The sequence below is a fragment of the Molossus molossus genome, unplaced genomic scaffold (assembly GCF_014108415.1).
Source record: "Molossus molossus isolate mMolMol1 unplaced genomic scaffold, mMolMol1.p scaffold_m16_p_3, whole genome shotgun sequence".
Taxonomy (NCBI): Eukaryota; Metazoa; Chordata; class Mammalia; order Chiroptera; family Molossidae; genus Molossus; species Molossus molossus.
Genome location: NW_023425366.1, coordinates 72427305 through 72446735, shown reverse-complemented (window position 1 = coordinate 72446735; position 19431 = coordinate 72427305). Strand labels below are relative to the sequence as shown.

General features: G+C 35.0%; 1 protein-coding gene across 1 annotated transcript in view; it reads left to right on the top strand.

Moving 5' to 3' along the window:
- Positions 1 to 16864, top strand: part of SLCO6A1 (solute carrier organic anion transporter family member 6A1) — a 111264-nt gene extending 94400 nt beyond the window's left edge. The window contains exons 11-13 of the mRNA XM_036279694.1: positions 776 to 840; positions 3001 to 3032; positions 16754 to 16864. Coding sequence (XP_036135587.1) covers positions 776 to 840; positions 3001 to 3032; positions 16754 to 16864 — 208 coding nt within the window. The remainder of the gene's footprint in view (positions 1 to 775; positions 841 to 3000; positions 3033 to 16753) is intronic.
- The last annotated feature ends 2567 nt before the right edge of the window (positions 16865 to 19431 follow it).

Sequence of the window (19431 nt, the reverse complement as noted above, 5' to 3'; positions counted from 1 at the left end):
AAATTGTTACATTGTCAAAATTTATGTGTATTTTCTCTATTTTAATGAATATATTTGCATAAAGCCTGTAGATGTCACATTTAATTTAGCTTTGACTTAAAATTAAATTTAAATACTTAATTTACCAGACCTGGAAAATTCATAAATATAGGAAAATTGTTAATTATAACACAGATCTAATTATAATGTTGACTAATTGGTTATAGGTACTTATTGAATATTTACTTCTATATTAGCCAATTTGACTATGAGAAAACATTAGTATCATCAACAAAGGAACATAATTTCAGAATTTTGCTACTTAAGTTTAATACTATTTTAAATTAAAACAATATTTATGTAGTCCATTTAGGTGAGACTCCCAGGGCAGACAGAAGGTAGAGAAAGTGGATCTCACAGGGGCAGAAAGAAGAATCTAAAACAGTGGGTGTGTACACAGAATGAAGAAAGAGAAGCGGAAAAGCTAGTGCTATGTTTTTTTTGTTTTGTTTTGTTTTTTTCTGTTTTTCCCAGGAAGCTGAGGCAGAAGGTTTGGGCCATAACTGCTTCCTCCTTGTGGAGAATGAAAACTTTGGAATTGGTTGGCAAGGGGCAGGATGTGGAGAAATTGGAGGAGTTGTAGTTCTTTAATTTAAGCAGATGAAACTCTGTTAATTGGCCCAAGATTCTTAGTCTAATTCATGGACAGGAAAAAAAAATTAACCTCAAACCTAGAAAATATTCTCTATAGCTAACAATAATGATGTTTAATGATATCGTTGCAATTTGCTTGCAGGATTGTATCTAACAAACAACGTTCTCTGGCCTTGGGTTTGACCTATGTGATTTTGAGAGTTTTTGGTATGGACTTTTAAACCTTTTATTACATTGAAATGTTCATAGTTTCATTTATACATGTGTTTACATGTACATTTATAATTTCAAATAAATAATAATGGTAAACTGAAACAAAACAAGTGAATGGGGGAACTGCTTTGCAGAATTTAGGCGACAACACAATGTAAAAAGATAATACCTAATGTAAAGCTCATCTTGTCATATAAAATATACATTAATATTGTACTCAATTAGAAGAAATAATCTATTTGATCAGGGGTATGTTCATCAAGTTCATATAAGTGGTTTAGTAAGCTGAAATAAAACATATAAGCATAGCAATTATACATTGCTTCATATTTGTAAAGTTAGTAACCTAGTCTAGTGCTTTTAAACATTTCATCACCAAAGTCACTGAATCTGATGTTTTTAAGGATTTCTACCCAAAAACAAATTAGTTTCACTGAGGGTAATACACTCTGTATTCCAGGCTTTCTTAAAATATAAAAAACTAGCTTTCAAATCCACACTATGACTATATTAGGGCACTGATTCAACAAACTGATTGAAAACATTAGTGAGATAAGGAAACAAGATCGGACGGGATTGAAGACTGAAAGACATATCCTAAATGGAGTCAAGAGAAATTGCTCTATAGCTATATCAGCAGGTATGGTTAAACTTAGCTTTAATTGGGAAAAATTGAAGGATTTTTTAATGGTGAACATTGATCCACTAGGATAAGAATAGATTTGTAATGAAACAGGGAGCATAAGAAACAAAGACTACATAGTTTTCCACATCAGAAAGAAACCCAGTGGAACTGATACATTTTTGTATGGGAGCGGGTAGAATAAGATATTTTAGGTATAGCCTGTCTGTAGACAGGGCTTTGCCATCAGAGAATTTTAAGCAAAGGGTAGATATTATCTGATTTACATTTAAAAGGTAACTCTGCTGCTGGAGGGAGAAATACTTGATGGAATACAATGTGGAGAAAAAAAAATGGTAGCTTCTGTTAAAATATGTCATAGTCACATTAAATTGGATTCTGGGGGTAGTGGTAGAGAAATAAACACATTCAATATATGTATGGAGTTAGGGTTACAAAGATTTTTTGTGAATTGGAAAAATATTGTGGGAAATAGAAAAAATGCATAGTAGTCCTAGGATTTTTCACCTTGAGCAATTATAAACAGCATGCCAGCACTCACTAAGAGGGATTTCTGGTGTTGGATAGGAGTTTTTGGCAGGAATTAGAGTTGTGAGGCATGAGGGCTCTGATAATTTGTTAAGGAAGACATGGTCAATCATTAGACATGTTAGTGCTGAGAACCTGATTCTGATGTCTTTGAGGTGGGTTTTAAAAAAAATGACTTCATTCAATTTAGCTGTAAGTGACATTGTTGCTGAAAAGAGACTGTCTCTGAGAGTATATAGAGGCTTTCCTCAGGCAGCAAGCAGCATGCAACTGTTCTGTGGCTATGAGGTCATTTAAATCTAGGATACTATTAGCATACCAAAGTGTCTACACTTTCAATTATTTTTCTCAAGATCTTAATAAATAACAGATACACATTAGATAGTGAAATTAATTTTCCAGTTATTAAAAATTTCATAATTTGAATTTTTTGGAGTAACACTGAGTTCTTAAAATCAATATTTAGTATCTCTGTTTGAAATACGTTCTCTTGAATTTTTTATTAAAAAATTAATAAGTTTTGAGATGTCAACTAAATAACATGCACACCATTCTGAAAAGATGCAAATCTACTAATTTTTTATACTTATGGGGATAATGATTTTTGAAAAACATATTTTCTAGTTATTAGCAATACTATCTATAAGTGAATTCTTAGATCATTTTATTGTATTTTTAAGTTTTTATTTATCCATTTTAGAGAGGAAGGGACAAAGGGAGGAGGGGGGGAGAGAAATAGAGATCAATTTGTTGTTCCACTTATTGAAGTGTTTATTGGTTGCTTTTTGTATGTGCCCTGACTGGGAATGATGTTCTAATCAAGTGAGCTGCTTGGCCAGGACCAATCCCTGGATAATTTTAAATTATATGTTTATAGTGATGATGACTAAATATATATGTATGTTTAATTTTAGGATAAAAACTATTTGATCCCAACTTATAGTGTTTTCATGGAGAATTTACAACCACTGTATTTTTCATAGGAACTATACCTGGACCATCCGCTTTTAAAATGGTAGGAGAAAGCTCTTGTGTCTATCGGGATAGTGAATACTGTGGAAACACAGAGAATTGTTGGATATATAACCCAACAAAAATGGCCTACCTATTTTTAGGAATGTGTAAGTGATATCTATTGAAGAAATGTAGAGAGATAAAGTTCTTTTAGAACCTTAGTATTGTTTACAGTAAGGTACAGTAAATGATGAACAAATGGATACTTTGATGATTAAAGAAGCCTTACATTATTATACAGAAAATATTTTGGAAACTAAAGTACAATAGAATTTATGTAAGTATTTGAGTTATTGCATTAAATACACAATTGTATGTTTTTCCTGAGTAAAGGGTAATAATTATTAGAATTTCAATTTGGGAAGTAATTTTGCCTGAATACATATACAGAGTAGGGCAAAAGTAGGTTTACATTTGTTCCTATGGAAAATAATACAATAATTAATAATAATACAAAAATAAACTATTTCATGTACTCACAACTGTAAACCTACTTTTGCCTCACTTTGTACAATCAAGTTGTTTAACCTTGTGACCCTTTCCATTGCCACAGTAAAAATTGGATGATTAAAAAAAAATTTTTTTTGCAGCACTAAAGAGCACCAACATGCTTTCACCCCACTTAAATGTAAATTTCACATTGTCTCATGCTCAATGATATAACAATAGTTAGCACATAACAAACATTCCGTATTTATTGACCAAATAAGAAATATAGGGAATCAAGATACTATGGTGGTGTAAACTATGGCCAAAGTATTAAAAAAATATAGACACGGTTGCATTACTTTGGAAAATTCACTGGATTTCTGCATTTCAATTTATACATCTGCAAAAGGAGGATTTTGGACTACATAATTTCTGAAGTCTTAATCATTATTAAAATCGAATGATTTTATTGTGTAGATGCTATTTGTGTGATAAATATTTTAAAGTGCTTATTATATGTTTTGTGATTTACTATGTGGGTTCAGTAATCCAAATAACTACATAATGATAGACTATATTTAACAGTACCAATTATCTGTTTGATAAACAGTATATAGCAATGCCTTCTAATTCAGAAAATAATTATCCAGCAAACGTAGTCAACACTTAATCTGAGTACAGTAAAATTGAAGAAAAATATTAAAAAGTAAAAAATGACATTTAAAAAGTCACAATAACATTTTCAGAGATAATTAAACAAAACCAGGCATTGTTCTTAAGGAAGTCAGTCCTCTTAAAATACTCCTGTGCCATTAAAATTTTATTTTAGATTGAACTATAACACGCTTAACTATTTTGAAACACAGCACAAAGCTGAGAAAGTTGATAAACTACTATAAATCCTGCTAAGGAGCTACTAAAAGGAGATGACAATAATAAAGAACATAGGGAATTAACCGGAAAACTGCATGTTTGCTAAAAATATAGGTTCTAAGGCCTTAAATTAGAATGCTAGAGATTATAGGTAAGGATTTGTATTTTTAATAAAGTACTTTAGGTGGTTTTAACCTCAGTGAATTTAGAAGACAAGTAAGAGACTCCAGAGCTATGCTGTCCAATGTGATACACCTTAACCACATATAGCTATTTGAATTTAAACTAAATAGAGTTCAAAGCAATTAAAAAATCAGTTTTACAGTAACAATAGCAAAATTTCACATGCTTAATGGTCACATTTGAATGCTCTATTGGCCAGTGCAGATGTAGAACACTGCCATTGTCACAAGAAGTTGTATGCATACTATTGCAGAGCAAGGTTTATTCAAAAGGGATCCACAAACCCTAGGAACCCACACTGAACTTTAGTCTATTTTTGAAATTCTAAATTTTTATTTGTACATTTTATGTCCAAAAATTTCCCCTTGTGGAGGAAGGCGATGGCATTCACCAAAAGTTTTATCACTCAAAAAAGTTGGTTAAACATTTGTTAAACCAATCCTCAATTTCCCTTTGGTAGCAAGAAAATTCTTCTGATCTTTCTCTTACTCTTGTTTTTATTAGAATGACTTATTACATACCTTTTACCTCAAATGAAAGATTCAGCTCTCTTTGTTTTTTCTTTAATGAATTAATTTATTTTTGTTACAGATGTTTCTCCTTTTTCCCCCACTGATTCTCCCCTCCCTCTTCTCCCCACCCTGTCCCCAGCGTTCTTGTCCATGACCTTCTTCATGCATACATGCATATAAGTTCTGTGGTTTATCTCTCCCCCATCACCCCCTATTCTGGGGATTGTCAGTCTGTACCCCACTTCCCGTTGCTGGGACTACCCCATTTTTCAGACTGTTATGTTCATTATATTCCACAAATAAGTGAGATCATATACTTGTCTTTGTCTGACTTGTTTTGCTTAGGATAATACTTTCCAGGTCCCTCCATGTTGTCTCAAAGGATAAGAGATCTTTCTTTCTTACAGCTGTATAGTACTCCATTGTGTATATGTACCACTGCTTTTTTATCCATTCGTCTACTGATGGACATTTGGGCTTTTTCCAGATCTTCGCTATTGTAAATAGGGCTGCTACGAACATGGGTGTACATATGTTCTTCTGATTGGTGTTTCAGGCTTCTTAGGGTATATTCCTAGAAGTGGGATCACTGGGTCAAATGGCAGTTCAATTTTTAATTTTTTGAGGTAACACCATATTGTTTTCCATAGTGGCTGCACCAGTCTGCATTCCCACCAGCAGTATACTAGAGTCCCCTTTTCTCCATACCCTCGCCAACACTTGTTGTTTGATGATTTGTTGATGGCGGCCATTCTGACAGGTTTGGGGTAATACCTCATTGTCGTTTTCATTTGCATCTCTCTGATGATTAGTGATGTTGAGCATTTCTTCCTATGTCTCTTGACCATTTGTATGTCCTGTTTGGAGAGGCGTCTATTTAGTTCCTCTGCCCATTTTTTAATTGGGTTCTTTGTCTTCTTTTTGTTGAGTTGTGTAAGTACTCTCTATATATTGGAAATTAACCCCTTATCTGATATATCATTGGCAATTATGCTCTTCCATACAGCGGGTTGCCTTTCCATTTCGATGATTGTTTCTTTTGCTGTGCCGAAAATTTTCAGTTTGATGTAGTCCCATGTGTTCATTTTCTCCTTTGTTTCTGTTGTCTTTGGTGATGTATCAGTGAGAATTCAGCCGCAAATGATGTCTGAAATATTGTTGCCTATAGTTTCTTCTAGGATTTTTATGGATTCATGAGTCACATTTAAGTCTTTTATCCATTTTGAGTTTATTCTTGTGTATGGTGTAAGTTGATCGTCTAGTTTCATTTTTTTTGCATGTAGCTGTCCAATTTTTCCCAACACCATTTATTAAAGAGGTTGTCTTTACTCCCCTGTATGCTCTTGCTTCCTTTGTCAAATATTAATTGAACATATTGCCTTGGGTCCAATTCTGGGTTCTCTGTTCTTTTCCACTGGTCTATATGCCTGTTCTTGTGCCAGTACCAGGCTGTTTGATTACAGTGCCTTTATAGTATAACCTGAAATCTGGTAATATGATTCCTCCAACTTTGTTCTTTTTCAAGATTGCTGTGGCTTTTTGAGGTCTTTTTTGGTTCCATCTGAACTTTTGAAATATTTATCCTAGTTCTGTAAAGTATGTTGTTGGTATTTTGATGGGGTTGCATTGAATGTAGATTGCTTTGGGTAGTATGGACTTTTTAATGATGTTGATTCTTCCAATTTATAAACAAGATATGTGCTTCCACTTTTTTTTTTTTTTTTATCCTCACCCGAGGATATTTTTCCATTTTTTGTACAGATAGAGTGGGAGGGAGAGAGAGTGAGAAACATCGACGTGAAGGGACACATCGAGTGGCTGCCACCCACACGACCAACCAGGGCCGGGGACAAACTGCAACCGAAGTACGTGCCCTTAGCGGGAACTGAACCCGGGTCTCTCCGGACCGCAGGCTGACACTCTAACCGCTGAGCCAAACTGGCCAGGGCTGCTTCCACTTTTTTATATCTTCCTCTATTTCTTTTTTCAATGACCTGTAGTTATCTGTGAATAGGTCCTTTATTTCTTTGGTTAAGTTTATTCCTAGGTATCTTAATTTTTTTGCTGCAATGGCAAATGGGATTTTTTTTTTAGTTTCTCTTTCTGTGAGTTCATCATTGGTGTATAAGAGTGCCATCGATTTCTTGACATTAATTTTGTATTCTGCTACTTTGCCAAATTCATTTATTAAGTCTAGTAGATTTTTGATGGAGTCTTTGGGGTATTCTACGTATAGTATTATGTCATGTGTAAATAATGATAGTATCATTTCCTCCTTTCCCATTTGGATTCCTCTTATTTTTTCCTCCTGTCTGATTGCTGTGGCTAAGACTTCCAATACTATGTTAAATAAGAGTGGTGAAAGTGGGCATCCTTGCCTTGTTCCTGTTCTTAAGGAAAATGCTTTTAATTTTTGCCCATTGAGTATGATGTTGGCTGTAGGTCTTTCATATATGGCCTTTATTATGTTGCGATATGATCCCTCTATTCCCAGATTGCTGAGGATTTATATCAGAAATGGGTGCTGCATTTTATGAAATGCTTTTTTAGCATCTATTGATATGATCATATGATTTTTATCTTTCATTTTGTTTATATTTTGTATCACATTTATTGATTTGCGGATATTGTACCAGCCTTGCATCCTGTTCAGGATTTTGGCATTCATGTTCATCAGGGATATTGGTCTGTAGTTTTCTTTCTTTATAGTGTCTTTTTCTGGTTTTAGAATTAGAATTATGTGGGCCTCATAAAACGATTTGGGAAGTCTTCCTTCTTCTTGAATTTTTTGAAATAGTTTGAGGATGATGGGTATTAGTTCTTCTTTGAATGTTCCATAAAATTCTCCCATGAAGCCATCCGGGCCCGGGCTTTTGTTTGCTGGGATAGTCTTGATTACATCTTCAATTTCTTCTGTTGTTATTAGTCTGTTTAAGTTTTCTATCTCTTCCCGGTTCAGTTTTGTGAGACTATGTGTTTCTAGAAAATGTTCCATTTCGCTTAGATTGTCGAAATTGTTGCCGTATAATTGTTCATAATATTTGTTAACAATCTGTTGTATATCTGTGGTGTCAGTTATTATTTCTCCTCTTTCATTTCTGATTTTGTGTATTTGGGTTCTCTCTCTTTGTTTCTTGGTGAGTCTAGCTAAGGGTCCATCAATCTTGTTTATCTTTTCAAAGAACCAGCTCTTTGTTTCATTGATCCTTTGAATTGTTTTTTGTTTTGTTTTTTGTCTCCATGTCATTTATTTCTGTGCTCTGTTATTTACTATTGTCTTCTTTCTACTTGCTCTGGGGTTTTCTTTCTGTTTGCTTTCTAGTTCTTTAAGTTGTGAGGTTAGATAGGCTGTTAGAAATTTTTCTTGTTTCTTGAGGTAGGCCTGTAGTGCTATGAACTTCCCTTTCAGAACTGCTTTCACTGCATCCCATAGATTTTGTGTTGTGTGTTCATTTTCATTGGTTTCCAGGAAGTTTTTAATTTCTTCCTTGATCTCCATGGTAACCCATTCATTGTTCAATAACATGCTATTTCGCCTCCATGTGTTCAAATGTCCTTGCATGTTCTTGTTGCAATTGATTTCTAGTTTCATGCCATTGTGATCTGAAAAAATGCTTGATATGATTTCAATCTTCTTGAACTTGTAGAAACTTAATTTGTGTCCTATGATGTGGTCTATCTTTGAGAATGTTCCATGTGCACTTGAGAAGAATGTGTATTCTGTAGTTTTGGTGTGTAACTCTCTGTAGATATCTATCAAATCCATTTGATTCAGCACTTCATTTAGAGTCTCTGTTTCCTTGTTAATTTTTTGTCTAGAGGATTTATCCAGTGATGTCAGGGGGTGTTGAAGTCCCCTGCTATGATTGTATTGCTGTAGATTTCTCCTTTGAAGTTCTCCAGAAGATTTTTAATATATTTTGGTGCTCTTATATTGGGTGCATATATGTTTACCACAGTTATATCTTCCTGTTGGATAGATCTTTTCAATATTATGTAGTGCCCCTCTTTGTCTCTACTTATGGACTTCACTTTGAAATCTACTTTATCAGATATGAGTATTGCTGCCCCAGCTTTTTTTTTTTTTTTTCATTTACTTGAAAAAAATTTTTCCATCCCTTCACTTTCAACCTATGTGAGTCTTTTGTTGTGAGGTGGGTCTCTTGAAAAGAACATATATGTGAGTCATGCTTTCTTATGCAGTCAGCTACTCTGTGTCTTTTTATCGGAGCATTCAAACCATTTACATTTAAGGTGATAATTGATATGTACTTATTTATTGCCATTTTTGTTTAGTGTGGTTCTATTTTTCTTCCTATTTCTTCTACTAATAACAGTAGTCCTTTTAGCATATCTGGCAGTGCTAGTTTGGTGTTAATGTATTCCCTTAGCCTTTTTTTTTTTGTCTGGAAAGATCTTTATTTGACCTTCTATTTTTAATGATAGCCTTGTTGAATAGAGTAGTCTTGGATTCAGATCCTTGTTTTTTTATAACCTTGATTACTTCATGCCACTCTCTTCTGGCCTGTAGTGATTCTGTTGAGAAGTCAGCTGAGAGCCTTATGAGGTTTCCTTTGTAGGTAACCTGTTGCTTATCTCTTGATGCCTTTAGGATTCTCTGTTTGTTTTTAATTTTTGGCATTTTAATTACTATGTGTCTTGGTGGGGGCCTATTTGTGTTCTTCTTACTTGAAGCTCTCTGTGCTTCTTGAACTTGAATGCCTTCTTCCTTCACCAAATTAGAAACATTTTTCTGTCATTATTTATTCAAATATATTCTCTAACTCTTGCCCATTTTCTTCCTCTTCAAGGACTCCTATGATGCGAATGTTATTATGTTTCCAGTTGTCCCACAGTTCTCTTAAGCTATCTTTTGTTTTTTAATTACTTTTTCCTTTTGGTTTTCTGATTGATTGATTTTTTTCTACCTTGTCTTCTAACTGATCTGGTCCACAGCTTCCTCTACTCTCCTGTTTAGACCTTCCAATGTGTTCTTTATTTTTGCTATGTCATTCTTCATTTCCACTTGGTTGGTTTTCAATGTTTCTATATCTTTACTCATGGTGCTGATGTCCTTACTCATGCTGTTGAGCTTCCTCAAGATCATGGCTCTGAACTCTACCTCTGATAATTTGCTTAGCTGTATTTCATTGATCTCATCTTCAATAGAGTTCTCTTGTTCTTTTATTTGGGATTTGTTTCTTTGTTTCACCATTTTGGCTTTCTCAGTGAGTTTTGGAGCCTGCCAAAGTTTCCCTGTGGGTGTTGGTGTTCTGCTGTTTGTGGCTCCCTCTCCTGGGTTTGTATGAACCTGGGTGAGCCCACATTAAACACCACTGTGTAGTCTTACTTTCCTGGGTAGATTTGCAAGCCCAGGAAAGGTTCAGTTATCCTCTAGCTTTTTCCTGGATGCTAGTAGTCTCAGTTACTCAGTGCCATGGAATGTAGCCCTGGTGTTCTGCCTAAGAGGATTTCCAGAGGGTGGGATAGATGCTGGTTGTTAATGAGCCTCAATTTTTTTTTAAATTAATTATTTACTTTTGTTACAGATGTATGAGCCTCAATTTTTATTTCTTTGCCTCACCTGGGAAAAGCTGAATCTCTGAGGGGGTGGGGGCTACTGCTTTTTCCCACAGCTCTGGGAATGAGCACACTGGCCACCGTCCTTTGTGGCCGAAACTCAGCAAAAACTCTGAGTGCCCTCCAAATCCCGCGTGTCCCCAAAAAGTTCCAGCCCAGTCTGCCCTCCCTCTGCCATAGCCCCAAGGTGAGTGGCTGTGGCTATTTTAGCACTCTGTCCTGGCTGTGTGGGCTGTAAAGCGGGCTTGGTCTTTATTCCCCATAGGTGCTGCTCACAGCTAAGACTGTGCTTTTCTGTTGCTTTTTTCTGAGGATTTGTCTGTATTTTAGTTGTAATTCTTGTTTGGTCCTGGGAGATTGTCTGCGTGGCTTCTATTTACTCTGCCTCCATTTTCACATCCTCTAAACCTATCTTGTGAGCAGCTGGGTTGCACAGGCCTTTCTGGTGCCTCCACACCCTGAAAGTCCTGTGAGTAACTGGATCACACAGTCCCTCTGGGGACCCAGCTCTATGACTATGTTATGGGCTGCTGGGTCACACAGGGCTCTCTGGTGCTTCAGCACCCCACAGGTCCCGCAGTTAACTAGATTGCACAGTTTCTGCTGGGTCACACAGACCTCTCTGGTGGCCCCGCACTCTGCAGTCCCCGAGGGCAGGCAGCTGGATCACACAAGTCTTTCTTGGGCTCTGGCTTCCCACTGCTGTTGTGAGCTACTGGATCACACAGGCCTCTGTGGAGCCCCAGGTCCTGCTGCTGGTGGCTGGGGAGTTCTGCTGCCTCATGGGGCTCAACTCCTGCTCAGCTTTTGCTGTAGTTTTTGGGGATGGGTCTCATCTGCTGGTCTGTGCTTCTGTTGCCTGGGGATGGATGTCTGCTCCCCAGCCTCTATTGCTGGGGGTTTATCTCAACTCTGATTAGACTGATACTATGGGGGATGGTGCTGGGCTCAGGGCTGTCTTCAGCTTCCAGTTCTGGCACCTTCGGAGCGCCACTGCTGTGCACAGGTCTGTGTTGACACAGAGTGTCCACTGGTCCGATGGTGCCAGGTGTGCTGGTGGGCTCAGGTTGCTGGGCCCTAACTGCTCCCACTGCCTCCTCCCAGGGAAGACCCAGGATCTTCCAAAATGTTGGGACCTCCTTACTGCGCAGGAGAAACGCCCTGAAGGGCCACTTCCGAGGTAGCCTGCTGCTCTGTCCACAGCACAGGAATCTTCTGCTCCACGTCTGCACTGCAGGGGTTTGGTCGTCCACTTTCACGTCCACTCACACTCTCGCACACACTCGCTCACTCTCTCATACACTCACCCTCCCTCTGGTCCTGCTCGCAGCCATCTTAGCGATTCAGTTCTCTTTTTTGTATAAATGAAAATAGACTTTATTTTTTCAGACATTTATTATTATTATTACTTTTTATTGTTGAAAGTATTATGGATGTCCCCTTTTTTCCCCCATTGATCCCCTCCTTCCCACTCCCACCCCTCTTCAGCCTCCCTCAGCCTAATGTCCTTGTCAATTGGTTGTGTATATATGCATATAAATTCTTTGGTTTATCACTTCTCACCCCTCCCACCACCCATCCCTCTGAGTTTTGTCAGTCTGTTCCCTACATCCATGATTCTGGATCAGCTCTTTCTTTAATTACACCAGAGAGATGATTTATGTCTTTTGCAGGTATTTCCTCTTTTAACTTGCCATTTTTACCACTTCATTGAATTTGTTTATTTTTTGGTAGAATTTTTACTAAAATATATATTACATATATATTCACTAAAGATAACATATTATAAATGTGTAACTAAACACATTTTCATTAAGGGAACATACCTGTCATTAACATTCATATCAAGATATACAGTATACTAGAATTAATAATTGAATTTGGCCCTGGCCGGTTTGGCTCAGCGGTTAGAGCGTCCGCCTGTGGTCCAGAGAGACCCGGGTTTGGTTCCCGCTAAGGGCATGTACCTTGGTTGCAGTTTGTCCCCAGCCCTGGTTGGGTCGTGTGGGTGGCAACCACTCGATGTGTCCCTTTCACATCGATGTTTCCCTCTCTCTCTCTTCCTCTCTCTCCCTCCCACACTGTCTGTACAAAAAATGGAAAAATGTCCTCGGATGAGGATTTAAAAAATTAATAAATAAATAAAAATAATTGAATTTGGTAAGGTTGCTTAATAGTCAATATTCAAATATCAATTGTGTTTCCATATACCAGGCACAACCAAATACAAAAATAATACAATAATATAAAAAAATGAAGTACCAAGAAAAAAATCTACTGAAAATGGTATAAAACTTTTATATTGACAGCTACAAATTTTATTTCAGAGACATTAAAATGTAAATAAATGAAAAAATGTATATGTTTACAGAGGAAGAGTAGAGAAGTCTACTTCTCCTAAATTGTAGCATTGAGTGATCACAAACAGAATCCCAGAAGGGAAGTTTTTTTTTAATTGACAAGGAAATTGAAATTCACATGGTAGCCAAAGGGCCAAGAATTATCAGGAGAATATTGAAGATGAAACAAAAGTGAAGGATATATACTAGCAGATATCAAAACCTGCTCTCAAGCTATAATAATTAGTACAGTAGGGTATTGATGCAAGTGTCATCATGCTGACTAATGGAGCAGAACAGAGAATCCAGAAACAAACCCATGTATGTACACACAACTAATTTATGGAAAAGAAAGGAGACACTGCAATGATAAAAAGACGGTCTTTAATGAAAAGCTAAGGGCTCATTTTATATATGCATATATAAAAATATATATCTTAATCCCTACCTCAAATCATATACAAAATAAATTCTAAATTCATTGTGTATCTAAATGTAAAAGATAGACCAATAAAGCTTTTTGAGGAAAACCAGAGAATATCTCCATGGCCTTGGTGTAGGAAGAGATTTCATAAACAGGATACAAAAAGCACTAAGTATAAAAGAAAAATCATACTATATTAAAACTAATACATTCTAATCAAAACAAATAGTTAAGAGGTAGAAAAGACAGCTGCAGTGCAGAAGACAGTAAAAAAGGTAAAAAGGTGAAAAAGAACTCCCACAAATAACAAGCAAAGGAGAGATAACAGAAAAGTTGACAAAAAAAAATTGAAAGAAATTTCACAAAATTAGATGATCAAAAAGCCAATAAACAATGGAATGGGATAGATAATAAATAGTGATAAAATCAACAATAGAATGTTATACAGCAATGAAAAGAAAAAGTACACAGCTACATAAAATATAGATGAATCACACAAACATAAGTTGAAAGAAAGAAACTAGACATGAATGAGTATGCTTTGTATGATTCCACTTGCATAATTTTGACCTGCTAGGAAATATTTCAAGAGCAAACAAAACTAACCCTTTTGGGGTAATAAATTTAAAGAAACATGAAGAAAGCTACTGGGGTTTTATTATTTATCCAGATGCTGGTTACACTGTGTTTGATTTGTGAAGAATGTATCAAGCAGCAATCTAAAAAAAAAAAATTGAGATATTTTTTGTAATTAATATACAATTACATAATACAGATCTTAAGTATTCATTCATTTGATGGCTTTTGGTAATTGAATGCACCTGTGGAACCAGCACCCAAAATAAGTTATAGAAATTTCCCCTATGCTCCTTTCCAGTCAGTTTTCCTCCTCCACAGAGAAACCTTTCACATTTCTTTTTTTTTTTATCCTCACCCGAGGATATTTTTCCATTTTTTGTACAGATAGAGTGGGAGGGAGAGAGAGGAAGGGAGAGAGAGAAGCATCGATGTGAAGGGACACATCGAGTGGCTGCCACCCGCACGACCAACCAGGGCCGGGGACAAACTGCAACCGAAGTACGTGCCCTTAGCGGGAACCGAACCCGGGTCTCTCCGGACCGCAGGCCGACGCTCTAACCACTGAGCCAAACTGGCCAGGGCCCTTTCACATTTCTATTACAATATGTTGATTTTGCCTGTTCTAGAAATTTATGCAAATGTAATACAGTATATACTGGGGTCTTTTGTTTGTTTTTGTCTGTTTTGCTTAATGTTATGCTTTTGGAAAATTCATATTATTCTATAGCAGTAGATTATGTTTTAAAATTTTTTGTGCATGTACTATAGCTTATCCTTGTTCATGCTACATTTATGTTGTTTGTGGTGTTTGGCTATAGTAATTAAATATGTGAAATATTGTATCATTGTAATTGACATATACTCATTAATTTTTCTATTTTGTCTTTTGAAACCACTATAATTTATATTATCAGATAATTGATATTGTTGCTCTGAAATATTTTTCACTTTAATCAACATGGTTATGTACATACCAAGTTCAAGTACTTTTAAATAATGCTTGTACAATATTAATTTTCTGAAGCTTGAAACATGAAAATGAATTTTAAAACCCTACACACTCAATTAGCATTTCTAAAATATTTCTGTTTGTGTTTGGAAAATGATAACTATTTCAAGACGAGTAAAGCTGCATGAAATGACTTAAACAGGTTCCAGTTCCTAATGCTAGTTGAGTTTTGAAGGGGGAAGTGCATTTTTCTGATTTTGAATTAATACATTCTGTGACATAGTAATACTTCTTGCATTTCTCTTGGGCTCCATGTTTAAGAAACCTAAAAGGTTTTGTAAGTGTTTAAAAAAAATCTTTAAATAACTGATATGTTTATAACATTAATTACATTCTACAATTGAGAAATTGATACCTTTAGAGATGAAATATATCTACCTTTTCTTTGGTAAGTGACATTCTTTCCACAAACATTTTTGTTTTAAATAAACTGACACTTCTGATGGCTGTATTTTTTTTTATTTTTTTATTTAGGTTTCCTTTGCAAAGCACTCACTATCTTCTTCACTGCTAATGCATCTTTCCTATACAAATATTTATTAAAGAAATATAGTGCTATCTTCTCTATGCCTGTGAAGAACCCAAAAGTAAAAAAGAAGAAAATAACTGATTTATAACAGGAACATCATTGTGTAAGAATTATACATGGTCAGTCTATCAGTGGACTATTATATTAATAAATTTTAAAATAATTAATATAATTTCAATTTTAATAAATTTATATGATTCATATGATTCTATGTTTTATCTTTTTAGAACAAATATAATATAGTTTTTGTGTTTTGAACTTTAAAAAGATTTTCTAATATGCACAGTTAATAGTTTCAATAGAATAATAATATTTTGAAGAAAAGGATGAAGTGAAAATGGGAAAATACACGAGTCAGTTCTGATTGCAGTGATGTCGTATATATTAGTTATTGGCCTTTGGTTATACTGGATTGTTTAGGCTTCCTATGTTTTATTTTTGCTACTTTTCACTTGTATTGTGGATGTTTATTTCTCACTAATTTTTAAAAATAAAATTTGTCAATCTAGTTCATATAACAAAACTTTTAAATTAAGGTTATACTTATTTTCCAAAAAAAACTATTTTAAACTTTTAAAATGAACATTTTATTTGATCATGGAGAGGTTTTCTTAGAAAATTTCTCTGGTCAATTGTCCAGTTTGCAATTTACAATACTTATTTTCCATGGCCCTTTAATTTTAGTAGATATACAATTCAGTATAATACATAATACCTCTCTTTTTTATCTTGACTTGAATTTCATTGATAAAGACTACCTGATACCTAACTTGATGTCCATTTTTGGGCTTTTATATTTAGTTTTATGATTAATAATTATTTCATGGGGAGAAATATTCAAATTTGGATGTAGAAAATGTGTCAAACATTTGTGGAATTTTTAAAGCTTCAATGTGTGTCAATAAAAACCTTTTTGTTATAATTACTTCATATATCTTTGTACATCCATCCAAATTAGATAGCAATTTTCCAAATATTGGAATAAAGATCCGGTTGTTATAAAACAAAAGCTTCTCTACAATGCTCTTTATTCTATTGAGAGAAGGAACAAATGACAATTTCTCTGTTGTCATTCACATTAGTCAATGACTGTGTGTAAGGGTAGACATTGCCCTATATGCGGCCATATATGGCAGAAACAAATGTAAAGTGGAGAGAGTTCTTATAATTCTACATACATTTCTTAAGTACATGTATCTGTGAAAATCTATACACTAGTCTTTATGTGAAACTGTACGTAACTGAATCTTCTCTGTTTCAACCAGCAGGATTGCAGAACATCCGAGGACCAGAGTGTCATCTTTCTCCTTCAAAGATTCTACAAAAATGTGTTGCTGTTTCCTGCATTCAAAAAAAAAAAACAAAACCACATATAGTGTTTACCTAAGTAGTAGAAATGTATGGAAATCTTTCTTTTCATAATAAAATACTTTCTTATGAAATCTTTCTAATATGTTTTAATGTATATAGGATTTTAAACATTAGTTTACAACATAGATATTTCTAAGGGAATTAAAGTTTGATAATTTTAGGTTACTTATATCCTTTCTTAATATTCTACTGTTTAAAAATAGCATTTGAAAATTTATATAACTAGGAAATGAGGTAAAACAATAACATTCAGATTCTTTTTGAAGATGCTTGAATTGCATATGTATAAATACATATTTTCTATATATGTATTTAAAAAACAAACAAACCAGCAAAGGTATAATAAAATTATAATAATCTGGGGAGTAGCATCAAGACTTTAAATTAGAATATACCTTTCTGTTACAACAACATATAGCAGTTTGTATGTCACAAACTAGTTCATAGAGGATTGGTAAATAGAGAAATGTAAGTATAAACCAGATGTTCCATTTGTTAATACCAATTTAGTGGCTTTTGAAACAATCAGAAGTTTTCTCACTGTTAAAGAGAAGACCTTAGCAATAAATTAAGTCTTAAGAAAAAATAGCTAAGAGAACCCAGAAATTGACCCAAGACAATATGCACAATATTTGACAAAGATGGCAAGAGCATACAGTAGAGCCAAGACAGCCTCTTCAATAAATGGTGTTGGGAAAATTTGACAGCTACATGCAAAAAAAATGAAGCTAGACCACCAACTTATACCACACACAAGAATAAACTCAAAATGGATAAAAGACTTAAATGTGTCCCATGATTCCATAAAAATTCTAGAAGAAAATGTAGGCAACAAAATTTCAGACATCATATGCAGCAGAATTTTCACTGATACATCACCTAAGGCAATAGATATCACCTAAGGCAATAGATACAAAGGATAAAATGAACACATGGGACTACATCAAACTAAAAAGCTTCTGCACAGCAAAAGATACAACCATCAAAATGGAAAGGCAACCCATTGTATGGGAGAACATTATTGCCAATGATACATCAGATAAGGGGTTAATTTCCAAAATATATAGAGTGCTCTTACAACTCAATAAAAGGAAGACAAAGAACACAATTAAAAAATGGTCAGAGAAGCTCAATAGACACCTCTGCAAACAGGACATAAAAACGGCCAAGACACAAATGAAGAAATGCTCAACATCACTAATCATCAGAGAGATGCAAATGAAAACAACAATGAGGTATCACCTCACACCTGTCAGAATGGCCACCATCAACAAATCATCAAACAACTAGTGTTGGTGAGGGTGTGGAGAAAAGGGTACTCTACTACACTGCTGGTGGGAATGCAGACTGGTGCAGCCACTATGGAAAACAATATGGTGTTACCTCAAAAAATTAAAAATTGAACTGCCATTTGACCCAGTGATCCCGCTTCTAGGAATATACCCTAAGAAGCCAGAAACACCAATCAGAAAGAATATATGTACCCCCATGTTCATAGCAGCACTATTTACAATAGTTAAGATCTGGAAACAGCCCAAGTGTCCATCAGTAGACGAATGGATGAAAAAGCAGTGGTACATATACACAATGGAGTACTATGCAGCTGTAAGAAAGAAAGATCTCTTATCCTTTGAGACAACATGGAGGAACCTGGAAAATATTATCCTAAGCGAAACAAGCCAAGCAGAGAAAGACAAATATCACATGATCTCGCTTATTTCTGGAATATAATGAACTAAACAAACTGATGAACACATAGACCCAGAGACATAGAGTGGGGTACAGACTTACAAACCTCACAGGAGGAGGTGGTGGGGAGGAAGAGATGAATCGCAGAACTTATATGCATGTACACATAACCAATGGACATAGACAACAAAGCTTGGGACAGGGTGCGGGGAGATGGGGAGGAGGGTGTCATTGGGGGGGGAGAAACATCTGTAGCAAAAATAAATTAATAAAAATAATTTTTAAAAAAAGAAAGAAAAAATAGCTAAAAATTCTACAGAAGTACCTTGCTTTTGGAGTCAGTTTTGAAGGATTTAATGTTATCAAGAATCTTTGTGCTTTCTACAATGTTCATGTATCTAGTGAAGCTGCAGGTGCTGATGAAGAAGCTGCAAATATTTGTAAATATCAGATTTTTAATTTGTGATGAAATATCACCTTTGAGAATTTATGCCCTCCAGGAGCTACATGTCAAAGGAGGACGGTGAGTGCCAGCATTTACAATTGTTGGACTGTGGTGCTAGGTGAAAATACTAGTGGGGATTTGGCTGTGCTAAGACTTATTAAGACATTATTTTTATTAGGATGGGTTTCAAAGTTGCTTAGGTTTTTGTGTAGTTTACCTCTACAATATTTTCTTTCTCAGCCTAGTTATTTCTGGTGCTTGATTTTGCCTAAAAGGACATATCAAGGAATGAATACATAATATTTTAGCAGAAATGTTTATGTTTTAGAATTGATGAGAGTTTATTTGTGCTTTTCAAATAGTGTTTTCTCCAAGGTTGTAGATTAATTGCTATGACAATTTTAGTTTCTCAAGCTTTTCCTTTTCTGGATTCTTGTT